Genomic DNA, 23,153 nt, shown 5'->3' on the forward strand with positions numbered 1-23,153 from the left:
ATTTAAATAAAATACAAAATACTGCTGTGAAATTTTTTTTAAATTATTTAAGTATTTAATTAAAGTAATTTGTAATTTGAAAATACAAAAATACAAAAAAATTAACGCAATCATTTGAAGGTAACAGTGGAGTTAGATGAGAGAAAGAGAGAGAGCTTTTTCCTCCTTAAACAACTTATAAAACAACAATTCATAAATCCTCTTACTCTACTATCCTTCCAGTACAGTTCCTTCCACAGCGCCCGTGGATATAACTGCGATCCACGCATTACTAGACTGCGCACGATACTCTTTAGCTAGTAAGTCAATTCACAAGTTCTAGCTATTTACGCTAATCTTCTGTAGTAATCTTCCTACACAGCAAAATCCCCAGTGTTAAAATTAACACTCCTGGTGTACATATAGGTTCAACTACAGGGTGTTAAAAATGAACACTGAAGCAGTGTTGAAGTTAATGAGATAATTAAGTGATTGATTAAGTGATGATTGGCCATTAGTGGTGACACCTGATGTCAATAAGAAGAATCATTGAAGGAAAGAGAAACAACAAGAACAGAAAAAAAGAGAAACACAAGAACTACAGACTCTGAGCCAGTTTGCCCCAAAAAGAAACTTCTCTGAACAGTTAATAATTTTCATGTCATTCCAAACTTGTGTGGTTTTCTTTAATTAGTGAAATATACAAGATGTTAGGCAGAATGTTAGTGACTGACAAAATTAGTTACCATTCATTTTCATTCATTTTAAAAATAAACAAAAATGAGATCTCAAAATCTTTAAAGTTCCACCAAAGAAACAGAGAAAGTCATAATGAAGTTTTATTTTTGGGTCATCTATCTCTTTAATTTGTGTAATAGCACAGCAGATGTGCTGTAGGGCTTCCATATACTAGTTGGGTAGTGAACTGCATCCAAAACTCAAATCAAATCATGAAATTTGGCATCTGCAGATGGTCGGCACCCCACGTAAATGAAACGACATTAGTTGTTGTGTGCAGTGAGAAGGAAGCTTATCTCAAATTAATAAGAAAAATTTATGGAAAAAAAAGATTAAAAAGATATGGAACTTTCTTTTACTCACTCAATTAAAACCGTATGTTTCAATACATAATATATGAAATGTAAAATATCTTACCGTAATTAGAGGACTTTAAAAGAGAGCAGTCAAGTCCGACCAGTGGCGGCTCAGTGCTGCGGATATCCTGAAGGCGTTCAACATGCGGTTCAACCGGTTTGTTCTTATCAAAAACTTCTCAGGGGGTTTTGCTTCACTTATGAGTTACAGCTGCATTTTATTCATTACTTGTGTATTTACATTAAAAAATACTATTATTGATCAATTGACCCTTTGTTAAGCTCCACCCCTTGGTTACTGTTGCTAACTTAGACCATCACTGTAAAACAATGGACAGGAATTTACAGGATTAAAGAGTATTATTTTACAATAAATTACTGTAGTCAGAAATTTACAGTGAAATGAATGCATCCTGGGTATTTTCTTAGGCGTTTGGTGGACAGCTGTGCCAACTGAGGAAAGGTACATCCAAAAGACGTCTTTTTTACGTCTTTGTCCCATGCTGAAAAAATGTCCCCTGAAGAATGAAAGATTTTATTACGTTTTTTATGGCGTCTTCTGAACGTCTGATATTGATGTCCATGTGACCTCTGTACAAGGTTAAAAATTTATTCAAATGTGATCTTTGTTGATATATTTTTATAACCCTTATGGAACGAAAACATTTCCAAATATTTGTGACCAATATATTATATGGTGTAAATATACTGACACATATATGAAATAATATATTGTGTTAATATAAATGTATTTAAAATATATTTACACTAAAATGTAATTAGTTTAGTATACTTAAACAATGTGGAAAACTATTGCCTTAAACTTCTCAAGGATGTTTTGCTCAAAGTTGTAAGCTGCTAATACAAAAACTTACAACTGTTGGGACACTGATTAGTTGCGCATTTATTTGTATTTATTAAACTGTAAATACTTTTTGCATGACTAAAACACCTGAATAAATAATAAACAAATGAAAAAAAAAAAACACTGCAATATAGTTACATGCTTTTTAAATAAAGAAAAGGCAGCATATTGTCCTTTACACCGTGTCCAAACCGGACTCGATGCGATAAGATTCCAGCGACAAATAATTTGTCTGTCCACACTAGATGCTACTGTGAGATGCATAAGGCCGTATGTCCACCAAAGCGTTTTTAGCCGGCTGAAAATGCTAGGCGTTCTGCTGAAAACACCTAGCTGTGGGCGCTTGAGAGCGTTTTGGCAGCGCTGCGTTTTTTCAGTTGAGACGATTCGTTGCTATGATACAGAATATCCGCAGAACAGTTTACTTGTAACTGATTTCGTAGATAATTTGTTTCATACTAAAAATGTATTTTTCATCCATTTTGTTCGGTTAGCTCTGCTGGTTGACGTCGTTGTTCAGAAAGAAATTGTAACAGTTGGTCGGTGTGATATTTGTCCCGCCCCTCCTCCACTGTGATTGGACGGCTGTGTAAAAAGTGACAGTGATGAGCGCAGCGTTTTACCCAAAGTTGAATATTTTTCAACTCTCGGCGAAAAAACGCCGGGTGCTCAGCGCTTGAGCATTAAATACTCGCTCAGCGCCTCGTTACGCTCATACGCCATGCGAGTATTTATTGCTCAAGCGCTGAGCACCCGGCGTTTTTTCGCCGAGAGTTTTTAGCCATACAAAAAGAATACAAAAAAAGCGCGGCGCTCCCATTGAAAAAAATTTGAATTTTACGCCAGCTGCGTGAAAAAACGCTTTGGTGGACACACGGCCTAAAAATCAATCAAAACCTACAGCCAATCAGAACAGTGAGGGCGGAGTCTCGCAGCTAGTGCACATCACCAGAGAGTAATCTTGAAGGCAATCGCAAGAAAATTGATAAGTAGGCATAATGAACTTCACAAATATTACACAATTTAAACATTATTCAAATACATAGGCAGTTGCTAAAACAATCTTTGTTAAATAATGCACAATCAATGGTGTTCACAGTTTGAACGTTCTTTATTGTAACAAAAAGGCTACTAAAACTTTGAATGTATGCTTATTTTTTGGCTTTTTTGTATAATTTTTTCTTTCACTTTTAATTTTTAATTAAGTAATTTATTATTATTTTATGTTTTGTGGGGAGAATTGTTTTTAATTGATACTTTTTAATTTAATTTTGCATTTATTTATTTGTTTGTCTTTCTTTCTCTGAATTCAAATGTGATGTAATATTTACCAGTCCCTGAATCTCTGGCTCTATTTTCTGCCGTATGGCTCTTCACTTTTGTATTTTGTAAGTAAATGTTTAATAAAAAAATAAAAATAAAAAAAGACAGTCTCTGTGTATCCCCTACTCGCTCTGAGACTCGCCGAGAATGTGCTGACGCTCTGCGCCACTAGAGGGAGCGCGACTGCTTTTAAGACGAGCGGAGTTAAAAACGAAAGTGAAAGAAGAGGAACACATTTTAAGCGATGCCATTTCGTGGCTGTAAACCTGAGTAACGCTGGGGTTTGCAAACGGCCGCATTTTGTGGTAAGTTCAGAACGTTTACTTCACGTAGTCATAAGAACTGTATTTTTAAAAAATGAGATTTTAAACCTAGATCATTATATTTCGACGCTGCTAGCGTCGAAATATAATGTATTATAGCTACGAAATATAATGTATTATAGCTATATATAATAAAATATATTATAGCTGCTAGCACTGCTGTTCAGTTTAGTTTTAAAAATTACAGTAACTGTAACTGCTCTTCTACTTATCAGGGCTGATCTGCAGTTGTGCTGTACTGAGTTTAACTTCTTACACTGAACTTAATCTGTTATATCCTTAAAGTACAGCAGTTCACTATACTTGTACTTATATTATGGGCAATGTAATTAAACTGTACTTATTTTAAGCTGTTCTACAGTTAAACTACATCACATTACATGCATACTTATGAGTATGTGAGTATATTTAATGTAGCTCTACTGCAGTGTACTACTTCAGGCGATAGTTCACCCAAAAATAAAATATCTGACATCATTTACTCACTCTCATGGAACTACATCCTTCTCTGCTTGTATGTATTTCTATTTAATTTGTTTTTCTTCTTGCTATTTATTTTTGTTTTCACAAAAAGTCTCAACACTCTTTTTAAGAAAGGAGGAGGGCAGTGCCTCCAAAATGAGTCACAGTGAAAAGAGAGAAGATGAAGACACTGCCTGTAAAACGAGTTCTCCATTTCCTGGATCAAGTTGTAATCAACCCATGAAGAATGTGCCCTCTGCTTTCAGTGATGCAACAGTGACCTCTGACCTCAGGTACAACACTAGTCGTTTTTGCATTTGGCAGATGCTTTTATCCAAAGTGACTTACAATGAATTCCAGAATCTTGCGGTTGTTAAGTGAATGGCACCTCATGGAATACCATCACAGAGAGACACAACATCACTTTCCTGACCCTTCATTGTTACTGTTCTTCTTATATTCTCTATAGGCCTACATTTATTATTAATATTATTTATTAGTGTCATTAAATATCTTCTCTCTGTTGTATTGCTTATTTCTAAATAGCTTTGGATAAAAGCTTATTCTCCCAGTCAACATGTGAGATAATGTGATGATCACTGCCATCACAGTGTCAGTAATATATGAGCTCATTGTGAATTCAAAATGTTGAGCATGTTGAGGGACTGGGGGACATTCTACTTCCTGTTTCTCAACACTATCACAGTGATGTCACAGTGGTGTCACATAGTGAGCTCACAGTATGAGTGCACACCCCAGATAACAGATTTTTCTTATAAGAACATTCTCCAAACATACAATTGACTTCTGGCCACAGCCTTAGATGAAATAAAAGACCCCTGTGACCTTGTGACCCTTGCCTTTTAGACCTTATGTTTTCTCTGGTTGCTGTAACTGTAATTGTAAGACAAATTTGTTATGGCAAAAAAAGCCAAAAGAGAATATTTCCAGGTGATGTTGGTTTGTTATTGATGATAACAACATAATCATCACCTAGTTTCAGTATGCAGTCTTTGTGAGTTGTTATTAATTTTATATTATAATAGCCCTGTGCTTATACAGTGTAACTACTCGCTGGTTAAAACAGTCCACGCTTCCGAAGTACTGATGTCCATTTTTGTTTATTCAAGAGACACCGTGAAAACTAGACACAAAAGGAAAACAAACCATAATTTGACACACATCACCACTACAAACACAAACCCAAACATAATATTCAAAATATTAATACTTTTACCGTATTCGCCTGGTAACCAACAGTAGATTAAGTCAGGAGCACTAGTATGGGTATCTGAGTTTCACATCTCACCATTCCGTTGACGCTAACACGTCCAGTTGAAATAATCAGCACGGGTCACATGACACTCAACTTAAGTAAACTGAATAATAATAATAAAATACAAATGGCAACCAAATTATGAAATTATCACAATACAAAGATACACATTTAGACTATAAGGACAAAAAAATTAAAAAATAAACATTAACCACCGAAATCACCAAGATGTCATAACCCACAGCTGACCTTCACGTCAGCTACACTCCCACCAAATTACCATTGAGTAATCAAAAACAAAAAAAAGAAAACAAAACACCTTCAAAAATACAATCAATCAAATAATCAATGGTAATTTCCAGGCTCCAACAAGAAACATGAAATCAACAACAATTAAAAAAAAACATTTCATAATTACACATTCTTCTGCAAAAATGAACAAATTGTTCACCATACTTCACATTATAATGTTAACTAACATTAAACAGCACAAATCAACATGTATCCAAAATACCACCTAATACCAGCATGGTACTAATATGAATAAACTTTTAAAAAGTGATAAGGTGATATTAATTTTCAACTTTTGGCTACAAGAACTACCAAACTTTGGATAGGTCGTTCAATAATAGAGGGTTTAGTGAGGCGTTCACCCCTTTTTTCCAACTTCCGATCCCCAATCTGTATTGTAACTTTCCGTACCAGTCCATCATCAGCCTTGCAAACTTCAATGACCCTGGCCAACCTCCATTCATTGCGGGGAATTTCCTCTTCCTTGACAATGACAATGTCCCCCACTTGCACATTCCGCCTTGGTGTATGCCATCTTTGCCTAAGAGAGATATTAGCAAGATATTCTATCCTCCATCTGCTCCAAAACTGTTCACTCAAATACTGCACCTGCCTCCAACGTTTCTTTGCATAAAGATCTTCCTTAACAAACGTACCCGGTGGAGGAAGTGGAACAGACGACTTCATGGTAAGCAGGTGGTTGGGGGTTAGAGGTTCTAGGCTTGTAGACTATAGATTATTGACTCTTGATTATCGGTTATTGACTATAGACATAGCTTCATAGAAGAATGTACGTAAAGAGGCATCATTAAGTCTTCCAGTACTTTGTGCCAAAACTTAACTCATTACACCCTTTACGGTTCGAATCTGCCGTTCCCAGACACCTCCAGCGTGACCCGAACTGGGTGCATTCAGACAGAAATCGCACTGCTTCGTTGCCAGATATGCTGCCACTCTCTCTTTACTCACTTCTTTTAAGGCATTCTTCAACTCATTCCTTGCCCCAATGAAGTTAGTTCCTTGGTCTGATCTAATATGTCTGATTGCCCCACGAATGGCTATGAAACACCGTAAAGCGTTGATGAATGCATCGGTCGTCATGTCTTCCAACATCTCTACGTGGACAGCTCTGGAACAAAAACAAGTAAAAAGGAGGCCATATCGTTTATATGTCTTGTGACCTTGCTTGGAGTAAAAAGGACCAAAACAGTCCATGCCACAATAAGTAAATGGCGGGGAAGGATCAGTGCGGTCAGGGGGCAAGTTTGCCATCCGTTGTTGTTCTGGTGGCCGACGCACTCTCCTACAAGGAACACATGTAGCGTGCTACCACCTTACTGCCACCCATGATCCAGAAGCCATTGGCTCGCAATTCATTCAGAGTCTGTCCCCTGCCTTGATGTTGAATTTTTTGATGATGGTGCGCTAAAATAAGGTGTGTGACAACACCATCACTTGGAAGGATTACTGGGTACCGCAATTCAAGAGGTGCACATGCTCTCCTCAGTCGACCTCCCACCCTCATTATTCCATCCTGCATGAATGGATCAAGCTGATACAGAGGATGGCTAGAAGGAAGCCTACCAGAGTCCTGACTGAGTACATTCAACTCTCCTTTGAAGGCATCCTGTTGTGCAAGCTGAATGAGAGTAAATGAGGCCCTCCTCCTTTCCTCCACACTTAAAGATTTTGGGGTCTTCATCTTCTTTGCTAATCTTTGGATCTGGGCAATGACATTCACAGCTGTAGTCCATTTTGATAGTCGTGATAGTTGCTGTTGAAAATCCACATGCATCATGGTCTCGGTCCTCAATACCTGGACAGCCTTGACCTCTGGGTCTCCCACCAACAGCTCCAACGTTCCTGGTTTAGCAAGTACCTCTTTCTCCCAGAGGAGTCTGGACCCTGTAAGCCAGTTTGAAGTGTTCAACTCCTCTACAGTGAGGCCCCTCGAGGCATGGTCAGCAGGATTCTCTCCCGTATTGACGTAATACCACTGTCTTGGATCGGTGGCCTCCCGAATTCTCTGGACCCGATTAGCAACAAAGACATGAAATCTTCTTGCTTCATTGTTAATATAACCAAGGACCACTTGAGAATCTGTCCAAAAATATTCTCTATTGACTCTGAGTGCCAACTCCTCCTTCAGCATACTACTCACAGCAGCAGAAATTACAGCTGCAGTTAACTCTAATCTTGGTATAGTGACAACTTTTATGGGAGCAACTCTCGCTTTACCCATAACCAAGGCACAATTTATCTTACTTTCACTCATCAATCTGATGTAGGAGCACTGTCCATAACCTTGACTGCTAGCATCAGAAAAGTGATGCAATTCAGTTCTCAGAATCGGTCCAAAATTTGGAGGGGTGAAGGATCTTGGAATTTGTTCCTTTCCTAGGTTGGGCAGATCATTCAGCCAACTCTCCCACCTTGGTCTCAACTCAGAGGGTAACGGTTCATCCCAACTGATGCCCTTATGGCACATCTCCTGTGGGACCTTCTTGCCAGATATAACGAATGGGGCCAAAAACCCCAATGGGTCGTAGACTGAAGCCACCATGGACAGAATTCCACGTCGTGTTGGAGGTTTCTCATCAAGAACAACATTGAAGGTGAGTACGTCATTCTCTACATCCCACCGTACACCCAAGACATTTTGTACTGGAAGAAAGTCATGATGGAAATCATCGTTCTTTACTTCAGCAGCATGATCACACGGACTAATAGATTCCAATACTTCTCGGTTGTTGGAAATAAATTTGTGAAGACGCAGCTTTCCTTTAGCACACACAGCTTAAGCTTCTTTTACCAGCTTGATTGCTACCTCAACAGATTCCAGGCTTACGAGGCCGTCGTCTACGTAGAAATGGTTTCTGATAAACCCAGCTGCCAAAGGATACTCCCTCCCATTCTTACTGGCAGGATACTTCAGGCCATAATTGGTTCAGCCTGGAGAAGACGATGCTCCGAAAAGGTGTACTTTCATGCGATATTCTCTGGGTTCCGTGTCGGTATCTCCATTTGCCCACCACAGAAAACGCAGATAGTCCCGATCTTCCCTAATAACATGAAATCTATGAAACATTTTTTCAATGTCGCACATGACAGCGATAGGGTGTTTACGGAAACGGCAAAGCATTCCAGTCACTCCATTGGTAAGATCAGGCCCAGTCAATAGATGGTCATTTAAGGAGGTACCTTCATACTTAGCTGCACAGTCAAAGACTACCCTGATCTTATTTGGTTTCCTATGGTGATAGACACCTTGGTGTGGAATATACCACACATTCCCCGTGTTTGGTTGCTCATTTGCTATTTCTGCATCTCCATCTCTAAAGACACCTTCCATAAACGTCATATAATCATGTCTGAATTGAGGATTCTTGTCCAATTTCCTCTTAAGGTGCTTCAGCCATCCCATTGCAAGCCTCCTATTATTTGGAAGATGAGGCCGTATTTTGAAAGGAAGGGGCATCTCAAGATGGCCATATTCATTCTGATAGACACCCTATTTTACCACCTGCAGGAACTGAATGTCATCTTGTGATTTACTCCTTTCACCGGATGGAGCATCCACAAAATCCAGCTCAAGTGCTCTGATAACAGCGGCGGGTGTGACGGAGGGGAGCTCTCTGACTGATATGCGGTGGCATAAACCAGTCCCATCCTTGGAGTTTACACATCGTGGAGTTCCTCCTATGATGCTCCAGTCAAGGTCCGTCTTGATGGCGTAGGGCTCTTCATTACCGCCAGGGATGACCTGTCGTGGCGCTAGTGCTCTAAAGCAATCATAGCCGATCAAAAGACCTACTCCACAATCCATCCGTGCGGGCATTTCATTTGCGATCACCTCTAGATGTCTCCACAGTTTAGCTGTTTCGCAGGTGGGAATGTGTGTGCGCACAAAGGGAATGAAGTCCCTCGTATAAACAGGAGGCAGGCAGATAGGGCTGTCTGAAGAAAATCCTCTAACCCGAAGTCCACTAACTCTGTGACTCAACACCACAGAGTCATTTCCTATCATGGTAGAGAGCTTTAGCTTTACCGGTTCCATTAATGCCCGCAAGCTTTCACACACTTCCTGGTCGTCAAAAGTGTGACTACTCTGGGTGTCTAATAAAGCATATACGCAGACTTCAGACTCTGAGTTAGATAAAGACAGCCATACTGGGACAATCATAGATGTTATATCACCTTCTCCTCCATTCGTACAGCATGTTAGAGTGAATGCATTCTCTTCAGTCTGCAAAGCTGTCCGTGGAGGTCGACTTCTCTCCTGGCTGACGATCTTCATGTAACGAAGTTGGGTGGCGCTTCTTGCATACCACACACACAGCCCTATTTCTGCAGTCTTTGGAGCCATGTCCTTTTCTCAAACATGCAAAGCCCAACTTATTCTCCATGACAAACTTTCTATTTTCCTCTGCTGCTCTTTCCATTAGGTTTTGACATTCCTGAATAGAATGACGATCATCACAGAACATACATTTAACTGAATCTGTGCTACACACAAGGGTAGTTTTCTTTCTACAAGTCTCTTTAGTGTCACGGTCGGTAATGTTACTGAAATCGGCTGTAGCGCATGCTGCATCTAAAGTCTTTGCAGTGGTTGCAAACGTGTTTACTCTTGAACACTTTATTTCCTTTGATGGCTTCTCTTCAGCGATCTTTAGTGCATACAATGATGACACAGGATTGCACGCTATACGTGCTTCTTTTGATACATATGAGGCAAACTGATTAAAGTTTGGATAATCTTTGTCAGTGTCCAGCTGTTCTGTGACATAACGGTTCCACCTGCTCGTCACCCAGAAAGGAAGCTTGGCCAGCATCCTCTGATTCTCCTCGCAGTCATTCAGCACCTGAAGACCCTTAATATGCGGCAAAGCATCACTACATGATTGTAGGAAGTCACTGAACTCTCTTAACTTGACGTACTCGGCTGCACCAATCTTGGGCCACCTATTAAGTTTCACTCTAGGCAAGGCAAGGCAAGTTTATTTATATAGCACATTTCATACACAATGGTAATTCAAAGTGCTTTACATAGAAGAAATTAAAATAATCAAAAGAAATCAGAATAATTAAAACAGTTTAGAATAAAAGATAAAATACAGAAATAATCAAATGAAATCAGAATAATTAAAACATAAAATAAAATACAGTGCAAACAGTCGGACAAACAGTGGCACAGTGCTCATTCACTAAATGCACAGTTAAACAGATGTGTTTTGAGTCTGGATTTGAATGTGACTACGGTAGGAGCACATCTGATCTCTTCTGGAAGCTGGTTCCAGCTACGGCTGGCATAGTAGCTAAAAGCAGACTCGCCATGCTTAGAGTGAACCCTTGGTATTTCTAGCCGATGTGATCCTAATGATCTGAGTGATCTGTTGGGTTTATATTCACTGAGCATATCTGCAATGTATTGAGGTCCTAGGCCATTGAATGATTTATATACCAGTAATAATACTTTAAAATCAATCCTAAATGTAACTGGCAGCCAGTGTAAAGACCTGAGGACTGGTGTGATGTGTTCATATTTTCTGGTTCTGCTCAGAATCCTAGCAGCAGCGTTCTGTATGAGCTGCAACTGTCTTATGGTCTTTTTGGGAAGGCCAGTGAGAAGTCCATTACAATAATCCACCCTACTGGTGATGAAAGCATGCACAAGTTTTTCTAAGTCTTGACTGGAAACAAAGCATCTAATTCTTGCAATATTTGTCAGGTGACAATATGCTGATTTAGTTATTGCTTTGACATGACTACTGAAACTAAGGTCTGACTCCAGAGACACACCCAGATTCCTGACTTGATTTTTAGTTGTTTGACCCCTAGACTGAAGGTATGCGTTCACCTTGAGAACTTCATCTTTGTTTCCAAACGCAATGACTTCGGTTTTGTCTTTGTTTAACTGAAGAAAGTTTTGGCACATCCAATTGTTTACTTCATCAATGCATTGGCAAAGGGAGTCAATGGGGCTGTAATCGTTAGGCGATAGGGATAAGTAGAGCTGTGTGTCGTCTGCATAGCTGTGGTAAGCGATTTGGCTCTTTCTCATTATTTGGCTCATTGGGAGCATGTACAGGTTGAATAGGAGTGGCGCAAGAATTGAGCCTTGCGGGACTCCGCATGTCATGGATGTCCACTCAGACTTATGGTCTCCTATACTCACATAATAACCTCTGCCTCCTAAGTATGACCTGAACCATTTTAGGACTATCCCAGAAAGCCCGACCCAGTTTTCCAGCCTGTCAAGAAGTATGTTGTGATCGACAGTGTCAAATGCAGCACTGAGGTCGAGTAGTACCAGCACTGATAATTTGCCTGTATCAGTATTTAAGCGAATATCATTTATTATTTTTATGAGCGCGGTCTCTGTACTGTGGTGCGGTCGGAAACCAGATTGAAAATGGTCAAAGTATCCATTCGAGCTTAAGAATTTGTTCAGCTGATTGAAGACAACTTTTTCAATGATCTTGCCTATGAAAGGAAGATTTGAGATCGGTCTATAATTGTTTAATATGGTCTTATCCAGATTGCTCTTTTTCAGGAGGGGCTTGACAACAGCAGTTTTCAGGGAGGTCGGAAAACTCCCAGAGAGAAGTGAGGCATTTACCACTTCTAGGAGATCTGCTTCTAAGCTGTGTAACACATTTTTGAAAAAAGATGTGGGAAGTGCGTCAAGGGCGCAGGTTGATGTTTTTAGTTGTTGTACGGTTTCTTCCAAAATTTTGCCATCAATTTCTTCGAAATCAGACATAGTGGCTACTTTCTCGTGCTGTTGTCTGATCTGCCTGACCCCAGCACAACTCAAGGATGAGCTGATCACCTTTCTGATATTATTGATTTTCTCAGAGAAGAAAGAAGCAAACTCACTGCACTTTCTCACTGAGAGCATTTCACTGGGAATCTGGCTTGGGGGGTTTGTCATTCTCTCTACAGTAGCAAAAAGAGTGTGAGTGTTGTTTATATTGCTGTTTATAATATTCGAGAAGAAAGTCTGTCTAGCTTTGCTTAGTTCCTTATTGAAAGCATGGATGCTGTCTTTGTAGATGTTATAATGGACTACAAGTTTTGTCTTCCGCCACATGCGCTCTGCTTTTCTGCATTGTCTTTTCACATTTTGCACTGCTGTTGAGTTTCTCCAAGGTGCTTTTTGTCTGCCACTCTTCTTCCTGACTTTCACAGGAGCAATATCATCAATTACACTCTTAACTTTTGAGTTAAAAGAATCAAGGAGAAAATCAACAGAGTCAGCCGATATGCTTGGTGTTAAAAATATAGCCTTCATAAATATTACACTAGTGTTCTCATTGAAGCATCTCTTCTTGACAGACACAGATCTAGCTTCAATGGCAGGAGAGATCAATATATCAAAGAAAATACAAAAATGATCAGACAGTGCTACATCCTTAATAACAATTGATGAAATGTTTAGACCCTTACTGATAAGTAAATCTAGAGTGTGTCCACGATTATGTGTGGGTCCATGTATATGCTGAGTCAGATCAAAAGTTTTTAAAACAGTTTTGATTTCTTTTGCCATATTGTTTTCTGCATTATCTATGTGAATGTTAAAATCTCCAGCAATGGCAAAGCAGTCAAACTCTGAGGAAATTGTTGATAACAGTTCTGTTAAGTTCTCAGCAAAAGCTGGAGAGTATTTTGGAGGCCTATAAACAATGATAACTAAAATGCGTGGAGCACCTTTTAACACAATACCCAGATACTCGAAAGACGGGTAATTCCCAAATGATATTTGCTTACATTGATAGACATCTTTATAAAGAGCAGCTAAACCTCCGCCTCTTCTGACAGCTCTGCAGACACTCATAAAAGTAAAGTTAGGAGGGGATGTTTCATTGAGGACTGTTGCACTGCAACTTTCTTCTAGCCAAGTTTCATTTAGCAACATAAAATCCAGGTTGTATGTGGTTATTAAGTCGTTGACTAAAAGTGATTTATTTTTAAGTGAGCGGATGTTTAAAAGTGCTAACTTAACAGGCACGTTAAGTTAGCACTTTTTTAGTTAACTCTAAAGGCACGTTGCACCACAAAGGAGTGTCCATATCTGGCATTCAGCTTCTCCCACGCTTGGTGATAGGCCTGTTCGTCCCTCCTGTAGAAACTGCCTTCCAGAGCCGATCTTGCCTCACCATCAACATACTTCTGTAAGTAGAAGAGCTTATCTGCAGGATTTGAGCACCGTCCCTCTAGTAAGGTGGTACTCCATTCTATAAACTTCAGTGGGTCACCAGAAAATACAAAGGGTTCTGGAGCGGGAAGTCGAGGTAGGGCCATGGACCCTTGTAACACCTGTACTAGGGATACTTCACTTTTTGTAACTTGCTGATGATGTGATCAAACATGATGTGTTAGAAACAAGAGGACCGTGGTTGCTCACGTCACCGTTTGCTGAACCACCCTGCTGACTTTTTACCCTTGACTCCTCCTCAGTATACACTCTGAGCCTTGCTTCCATAACCTCAATGTCTCTACAATCTTCAAGCTTCTTCAGTTGCTGCCTTTGTGCCTCAATGTCAGCCTCCATTTCCACTTCAGCTTTTTTCGCATCTAACAGCGCGGCAGTCTCTGCTCTCTTAGTTGAAATGCTTGCAGACTCCGATGCAGGTTTAGAATGGTTGCTAACGACCGTGGCTCTAGAAACCATGGATCCATATATGGACCTAGCATACTCACAGTCCAGCAGCATACGTAACCTTGCTCTCTCAGCTTCCGCATCAAATTCCATGCCATCCTCCACCAGGCGTACCCTCATTAATCTCAACAAGTCTGCCGTTACAGCCGAACATGCATCAATTTTCATCCTAATTTCTTGGCTTGGTGGTGCTTGGAATCGCATGTTATCATATAACTCTTTCAATTCAAACTCTTGCCTCTCAACCTCATCCATCATGTCACACAAGTCACTTTCAACTTTAAACGAACATCTCTGACTTGAAACTTCCATTTCTCATATGCAGATTTAAGCTTCCTCTCCTTTTGAGTCCGTTCTTGGTCTTTTAACTCCTGCATCTTTGGTGTTAAACGTTTATCACGGGAAGATTTTCTAATTTCAGTTGTCTCTAATAAAACAGAATTAAGCTCTTTAAGTCTTGCCTCAGATTTCTCTGTGCATGATGCACATGATACATGTCGATCCCTCACAACATCATCCATATTCTCATTCTCTGCAAATAAGACTGCATGCTCTTGTGATGGAGAATCATTTTGCTCAGCTAAATCGCCCTAGACTGACATTTTTCTCTAAAGGATTTGCACTTTAACAAATAGTACAAAATATGTAATATATAATCGCAATAGATAGCAGTGAAACAACCACACTCAACTTAAATCAATGCCCTTAACACTTGAATATTTAACTACTTAAAATCTTAAACACATTACAATCACAACAGTTAAGAACCAATTACCTCCAGGACATTTTTTTTACGACAAATGTACATTACCGTGTAACCATCCATTGTTAACAAAAAATATAATTTAATATTGTACATCTAACCTGCTGATGCTCAGCTGACACAAGGTTGGGTGGGGAGATCCTCCATTGATGATCATGTAGCAGATTTGCACACTAAAGCTCGCAACAGTCATCACAGAAGGCAAACACTGCACGCCCAGACTTTTTAGTTCACCACGGAACACAGTCGAACGGCACGCGAAGTCCAAGGAAGGCGCAACAAAGCCGCGTGCTGAAGACAGCAGTATCAATCAACACGGTAAACAGTCAACCCGCGCGCAGAGACCCAGAAGTGGCAGGCTGCACGCCGAAACTGGAGGATCAGCGCCAAAGCACATCTCGTAGTCGGTAAGATGGAGTTAGGCTACGTTTTCACTGTAACTACTCGCTGGTTACAAAACAGTCCACGCTTCCGAAGTACTGATGCCCATTTTTGTTTATTCAAGAGACACCGTGAAAACTAGACACAAAAGGAAAACAAACCATAATTTTACACACATCACCACTACAAACACAAACTCAAACATAATATACAAAATATTAATACTTTTACCGTATTCGCCTGGTAACCAACAGTAGATTAAGTCAGGAGCACTAGTATGGGTATCTGAGTTTCACATCTAACCATTCCGTTGACGCTAACACGTCCAGGTGAAATAATCAGCACGGGTCACATGACACTCAACTTAAGTAAACTGAATAATAATAATAAAATACAAATGGCAACCAAATTATGAAATTATCACAATACAAAGATACACATTTAAACTATAAGGACAAAAAATAAATAAATAAACATTAACCACCGAAATCACCAAGATGTCATAACCCACAGCTGACCTTCACGTCAGCTACATACAGTATTAGATACATAATAATTTATAAAGGATTTTAATTGAATAATAAATCACAAACATTTGAACTACTGTATCATTTAGAAACATAGAGACATCAAGTATCAGCGTATGAAACTTAGCAATGGTAATGATCAAAAGCTTCATGCTGCAATGCATGCTAGGTATATTGTCTTTGTGCACTTTGACCTCACATTATGACCATACTATGAGCACACAGTGAGGGCACTGTGAGGTTAAACTTTTAGCTCACTGTGAACTCAGATTGTGACCACATCACGAGTATCCTGGGAGCTCATGGTGAGATCACTGTGAGATCAAATTGTTGACGGGGCTATATGGATGTTCAAGCTATAGACATAGAAACAGCCCACAGGTTTAAAATGCTGTTTTGTTTGTCTTTTGTCAGTATCAGCAGGAGGAAGATATTGAGATCAGAGTCTCCAGAACCCAGTGGTGTGTCTCTGAAGAGTAACAAATCCATGAAACCACCGCTTCAATTCAGTGATGGATCCTTAACCTCTGAAACTCCGTTAGTATAAACTTGTAATTGCTAATTTACTGTAGTACATCTCAGATGAATAACGATTTAAAAAATTGGGGTACCAAAATCACATCTGGTAACTAATATATTTCTGGTGGTCTGCAAGGGACATTGAAATGACTGTAATTGTCTTTTTTGTTGTAGCAAGGAAGAGATACATGAGCTAATCAGATCTGTGCCATCATTTACATCCCACTATGAGACCCACATTAGGCAGGACAAAATTGATGCAGTCCAGCAGAAACACACACTGGAGACTGGAGACCTGCAGAGAGTCAAAGAGCAGCACAAAACCAGCATGAAGAACAAGTATGAGAGATTATTTGAGGGATCCAAACTCCAAGAGAATGAAACCCTCCTGAACAGGATCTACACACAGCTCTACATCATAGAGGGAGAGAGAGAAGGAGTGAATGAAGAACATGAGGTTTTACAGATGGAGAAAACAGCCAGAACACATCACTCACAAGACACTCCAATCCACTCCAATGACATCTTTAAACCCTCACCTGAACCGGGATGTGAGGAGAAAGAGCAAATCAAGACTGTTCTTACTAAAGGCATCGCTGGAATTGGGAAAACTGTCTCAGTGCAGAAGTTCATTCTGGACTGGGCCGAAGGAAAAGCCAATCAGGATGTAGATTTCATGTTTGTGCTTCCATTTCGAGAGCTGAACTTGATAGGAGATCATCAGTACAGTCTTCACAAACTTCTGCTGGACTTTCATCCTGAACTTCAAGATCTGGACTCTAAGATTTATGAGGAGTGTAACGTCGTGTTCATATTTGATGGTCTTGATGAATGCAGAATGACAATGAGGTTTTCAGATACTCAGAAAGTTTCTGAGGTGACTGAGATTTTATTAGTGGGTGAGTTGATGTCAAAGCTCATGAAAGGAGAGCTGCTTCCCTCTGCTCTCATCTGGATTACCTCCAGACCAGCAGCAGTCAATCAGATCCCCTCCAAATACATCAACCGTTTGACAGAGATTCAGGGATTCAATGAGCCTCAGAAGGAGGAATATTTCAGGAAGAGAATCAGTGATGAGCATCAAGCCAGCAGAATCATCTCACACATCAGACGAGCAAGAAGCCTCCACATCATGTGCCATATACCCGTCTTCTGCTGGATCTCATCCACTGTGCTACAAAAGCTCCTGGAAGAAGATCTGAGTGCAGAAATTCCTCAAACTCTGACTGAAATGTACAGCCACTTCCTGCTGATTCAGATCAACATGAGGAATCAGAAGTATAAAGAGACAGATCCAGAGAAACTCCTGCAGTCCAACAGAGAATTGATTGTGAAACTTGCTGAAGTGGCTTTCAAACAGCTGATAAAGGGTAATGTGATGTTCTATGAGGAGGACCTGATTGAGAGTGGCATAGACGTCTCTGACGCCTCAGTGTATTCTGGGATTTGCACTGAGATCTTTAAGGAGGAATATGTGATTCATCAGAGGAAAGTCTATAGCTTTGTTCATCTGAGCGTTCAGGAGTTTTTTGCTGCTTTCTATGCATTTTACTACCATGTAAACACAACTATGGAGAGACTGAAGAATTTTGCTTCAGTACAAAAATTGCTTAAAGGTGCAGTAGATGATGCCATTGAGGGTGAGAATGGACGGCTGGATCTGTTCCTGCGGTTTCTGCTGGGCATCTCACTGGAGTCCAATCAGAGACTCTTAAAGGATCTACTGACGCACACAGAGAACAGCTCAGAGAGCATCAGGAAAACCACACAATACATTAAAGAGAAGATCAAAGATGGACATGGACTCTCCACTGAAAGATCCATCAATCTGTTCCTCTGTCTGCTGGAAGTGAAAGATCAGACTCTGTCCAGAGATATTCAAGAGTTTGTTAAATCAGACAAACACTCTGAGAAGAAACTCTCTCCTGCTCACTGCTCAACAATCGCCTACATGCTTCAGATGTCAGAGGAGGTGCTGGATGAGCTGGACCTCAAGACATACAACACATCAGATGAGGGTAGAAAAAGACTAATACCAGCTGTAAGGAACTGCATAAAAGCTCTGTGAGTGCTAAATAGTTGTATTACAAAAAAATAAATAAAAACATATCTGAATGATTTTGCAGATTGATGTCCAATGTTGGGCAATCTACTTTAAATTTAACTAGCTAAGCTACCACCTACAACTCCATAGAAACAGTACCAAAGCTAAGCTGGTAGCTTGTTTAATTTAATTTTTCAATTATTTTTTATCGATTATTTTTCTGATAAGTTGATTAACTATTTGGTGACCTTACCATTTGTATCACTCAAAAACTTTTTAAATCATTAAATGGCTTGGCGCCACCATAAATATGATATTTAGAAAATATTTAGAAAATATTAAGCACGATTTAAAAAATCTTTGCATGCAAAGTATTTTAATATATATTGTATTAAATGTGGCACTGAACAAGAGCCTGAAAATCATTTTGTATTTTACATGGATTGGAAAAACATCACCTAGGCATTAATTAGTCATTTAACATGCTTTCTCAACACAAACATTGGATGTGTGTGTGTGTGTGTGTGTGTGTGTGTGTGTGTGTGTGTGTGTGTGTGTGTGTGTGTGTGTGTGTGTGTGTGTGTGTGTGTGTGTGTGTGTGTGTGTGTGTGTGTGTGTGGCCTGGTAAACCCTACATTATGGGGACAAAATGTCCCCATAAGGATGGCAAAATCTGAAATCCTTGTTCGTGTGGGGACATTTTTTGGTCCCCATGAGGAAAACAGCTTATAAATCATACTAAGTGATGTTTTTTGAAAATGTAAAAATGCAGAAAGTTTTCTGTGATGGGTAGGTTTAGGGGTAGGGTTAGTGTAAGGGAATAGAATATATAGTTTGTACAGTATAAAAATCATTATGTCTATGGAAAGTCCCCATAAAACATGGAAACACTACATGTGTGTGTGTGTGTGTGTGTGTATGTGTGTGTGTGTGTGTGTGTGTGTGTGTGTGTGTGTGTGTGTGTGTGTGTGTGTGTGTGTGTGTGTGTGTGTGTGTGTGTGTGTGTGTGTCGGCGAACGTTCTCTGCATAAAATCTGTCTCTGACATGGTTTCTTCTTAAAGAAACCTTGGATGTCCAGTTGCTGTGTAAAAATAAACAAAAACCCATAAAGTATCTAAATTACACAGAGTTGCATAGCTATGGTGTTAGTTAACGTCCTCACATTTTAATGTTTATCACGGCACAAGTTTTTTGGAAAAATGTTATTGAGCCTTTAGTCTTTAATACAACAGTCTTTGCACCCTAGTCGCTGCACCTAAACTGTGGAACATATTACCGTTGTATTTCAGAATGGCTCTAACAATATCCATTTTTAAAACTTGGTTAAAATCTCATTTACTATCCCGGGCTTTTGATTTCGATTAGGTGCTGAGGCATGTTTTACTTTGAATTTGTGTTTATTTGTATGTATGATATTGTTGTATTATTAGTTCTATGTATCATTAGTATTATATGTAATATTATATTTTCTATGTTAGTACTTTGGGCAACTATTGTTGTATTGTGCTTTATAAAAAAATAATAATAAAGAAGAAATATCAATATTCAAAATAAGCTTATTTAAAGAAAGTTTTCTTTTCTCTCTCTCTCTCTCTCTCTCTCTCTCTCTCTCTCTCTCTCTCTCTCTCTCTCTCTCTCTCTCTCTCTCTCTCTCTCTCTCTCTCTCTCTCTCTCTCTCTCTCTTAGTCTTGCTGGCTGTAGTCTCACTGCTCAGGATTGTGAAATTGTGTCATCAGCCCTAAAATCCTCAAACTCTGTCCTGAGAGAACTGGATCTGAGTAACAATGACCTGCAGGATTCAGGAGTGAAGCTGCTATCTGAGGGACTGAAGAGTGTAAACTGTCAGCTGCAGATACTGAGGTAACAAGAACATATAAGAGATAATGTCCAGTCAACTGGTCATAATGTTGATGTGTGTTGGCTGATGATCTGATTGTGTGTGTCTGTAGGTTGTCAGGCTGTATGGTGACAGAGGAAGGCTGTGGTTATGTGTCTTCAGCTCTGAGTTCAAACCCCTCACACCTGAGAGAGCTGGATCTGAGCTACAATCACCCAGGAGAGTCAGGAGTTCAGCTGCTCAACGACAAACTGAATCATCCAAACTGCTCACTGCAGCTACTCAAGTATGTGGGGCAAAAGCACATTTATTTATGTGTGTATGTATATTCTTAATGATTTGAAGACAAATGTTCCCCTAGAGTAGGGGTCTTCAATTATCCTCCAGGGGGGCCACAAGGTAACTGACAATTAATTTAAATATGTTCCTGTAGCCTAATTGTTTACTTTTATTATTAATTCAATATGATCAAAGCACGACTCTCGTGTTCTGTGATAGATTTTTTTGGAGCAGCGCAAGCCGTTTCTCATGCACTGTGTGAAATAGGCTACAGACTGAATGGTGGCTCAAAACACCCAAGCACTGCACATAAACTATATCTCTCGCTTGGATAAAGCAAACCAGTGTTGTGCTATGGTAAAGGTAAAGACGATTACAGTAAGAATAATGGATTCGCGCGTGCCTAATGTACGACTCCTGTATGTCAGATGCACAAATAAACTGTGTATGTGCGCTCCCGGCGCACTGATCCCTAATACCATCATATTTTTGCATGAACACATTTCAATATATTTGTATAGTTTTCTAGATTTATGTCCTGCGGGTGTTTTATAATGGATGCTCGCTGAGGTTTTTGAAGTTCAGTGTTATTTATAGCTACATATACACACTCTGATGGAAGAACTCTTCAGTGATGACATCGTCCCTCCTTCATATCGATGTTTCGACACATTCAGAATGTTTTTAGTTTTCATTTGTATTTAGTTGTGTACAGTGATTCTGAATTGTACACCAGGAGTGTTCATTTTATTTATTTTTTATATTTAATTTTTGTTTCATTTCATATCACCATTATGGTGATCAGTGTTTGCTTTCGTTGGGTTCTTGACCCTTTTATTTTTTATTATTAGTTGTTTTCTGGCCACTCCAACTCTGTGTTCATAAAGCACATTTGTTGTGGCAAGAGAAACTATGACCTGGGCTGATTTTTCCAAAAGCATCGTAAGCCTGATTGTATACAAAGTTGATTGTATAGACCAGTGGTTCTCAAACCTGTCCTGGAGGACCCCCAACACTGCACGTTTTCTTTGTCTCCCCAATCAAACACACCTGATTCAATTCATCAGCTCATTAACCCATGTGATAATGAGCTGATGAGTTGAATCAGGTGTGTTTGATTAGGGATACAAAGAAAACGTGCAGTGTTGGGGTCCTCTAGGACAAGTTTGAGAACCACTGGTATAGACCATTCGTTGCAATTGTTCTATGATCAAGTTAGGTTTAAGATGCTTTTGGGAAATGAAGCCCAGGTCATGATGTTAATGTTTAGATCAAATACAATCCTGTAGTGGCCTGATACATTAAACCAGCATTATAAACTGATTATACAAATGTATTATTCATATTCATTACAGTAGCTAATTCCAGCAGTGTTTTAATAATCTGAAGGTTTTAAAATCACACACAGACATGAAGAATCTACATATGAATCTCAACAATGGTGACAATCACACAAATGCTTTATGTTGCAGTGCATGATGGGAGCCACCAATCAAAACGCATCCATGGCTCACATCGTGCATTACAGCATGAAAAAATTACAGTAGCACCTCAATGCAGTACATGAGATCCACGGGGAGGAGTCGGATCAAGATCCAAGGGGTGGAGATGGGTAGGATTAGGGTTGGGTTTAGGGATTAGGGGTGTGTTTAGGGATCAGGGGGCGGAGTTGGCTAGGTTTAGGTGTATGTAAGGTGGGAGGAGTTGGATCTGGATCCGACTCCTCCCCGTGGATTTCATGTTCCGCAGTGAGAACCATCTCAAAAATTATGCAGCTGAATTTTCCTGTAATTTTCATTGTTTTTTCCTATTTGCTTTTATTTTGCCATTGTTTTGTTATGACTTTAGTAGCTTGTTTTGTGATGTTCAGAGTTGATCTGTTTGTCACTAGTTTGTTTATTGTCACCATTGTTGAGATTCATATGCTGATTCTTGATGTCTGTGTGTCCAAACTCAGTAACTTCTATGCTCAAAGTATTTTGATATAAAAATGTTCATATTGCTGTTGGTTCTCAAACTGTAGAATATCAGGGCGACAATCATCAATGATAAAATTAGACATCAGGCATATAGACAAATATTTAGACTCTGAACGTGAATCAGGTCACTACATGATGATAATGTCATCACTTAACATATTGTGAGCAGGTTTTCTATTGCAGTAACAAATGTGCTTAATGATCACAATGTTTGAATAGACAAAGAAAATCTAACAATACAAAAGAAAAGGGTCAAGAGCTCAACTAAAGCAAACGCTGACCACCATAATGGTGACTTGAAACGAAAAATTCCATAAAACATTTCCATCTATAAGTGGAATAATGTGTAATGGCTCGAAGTCAGTAGTTCTTGTGTTTCTCTTTTTTTCTGTTCTTGCTGTTTCTCTTTCCTTCAATGATTATTTTTATTAACATTAGGTGTCACCACTAATGGCCAATCATCACTTAATTAATCACTTAATTATCTCATTAACTTCAACGCTGGTTCTGTGTTAATTTTTAACACCCTGTGGTTGGACTTATAT

General features: G+C 39.4%; 3 protein-coding genes across 6 annotated transcripts in view; 2 read left to right on the forward strand and 1 right to left on the reverse strand.

The window, feature by feature from the left end:
• LOC143706148 (glutathione hydrolase 1 proenzyme-like) overlaps positions 1-1,213 on the reverse strand; it is a 58,072-nt gene extending 56,859 nt beyond the window's left edge. The window contains exon 1 of the mRNA XM_077197784.1: positions 1,135-1,213. The gene's annotated coding sequence lies outside the window, so the exon portion shown is untranslated. The remainder of the gene's footprint in view (positions 1-1,134) is intronic.
• Positions 1-23,153, forward strand: part of LOC143705652 (polymeric immunoglobulin receptor) — a 232,995-nt gene that overhangs the window by 76,751 nt on the left and 133,091 nt on the right. The window lies entirely within an intron of this gene.
• LOC143705817 (NLR family CARD domain-containing protein 3-like) overlaps positions 3,370-23,153 on the forward strand; it is a 33,264-nt gene continuing 13,480 nt past the window's right edge. The window contains exons 1-6 of one of the 3 annotated variants that reach the window (XM_077197524.1): positions 3,370-3,566; positions 4,178-4,339; positions 16,364-16,486; positions 16,643-18,532; positions 20,200-20,373; positions 20,463-20,636. In XM_077197524.1, coding sequence (XP_077053639.1) covers positions 4,203-4,339; positions 16,364-16,486; positions 16,643-18,532; positions 20,200-20,373; positions 20,463-20,636 — 2,498 coding nt within the window. In that variant the 5' untranslated portion in view covers positions 3,370-3,566; positions 4,178-4,202. Of the gene's footprint in view, positions 3,567-4,158; positions 4,340-16,363; positions 16,487-16,642; positions 18,533-20,199; positions 20,374-20,462; positions 20,637-23,153 lie in introns of all 3 variants that reach the window. The other 2 variants (XM_077197525.1, XM_077197523.1) reach the window with 2 other exon arrangements.

This window comes from Siphateles boraxobius, unplaced genomic scaffold, assembly GCF_051911475.1.
Source record: "Siphateles boraxobius isolate OS27281-9 unplaced genomic scaffold, OSU_SipBor_1 111, whole genome shotgun sequence".
Taxonomy (NCBI): domain Eukaryota; kingdom Metazoa; phylum Chordata; class Actinopteri; order Cypriniformes; family Leuciscidae; genus Siphateles; species Siphateles boraxobius.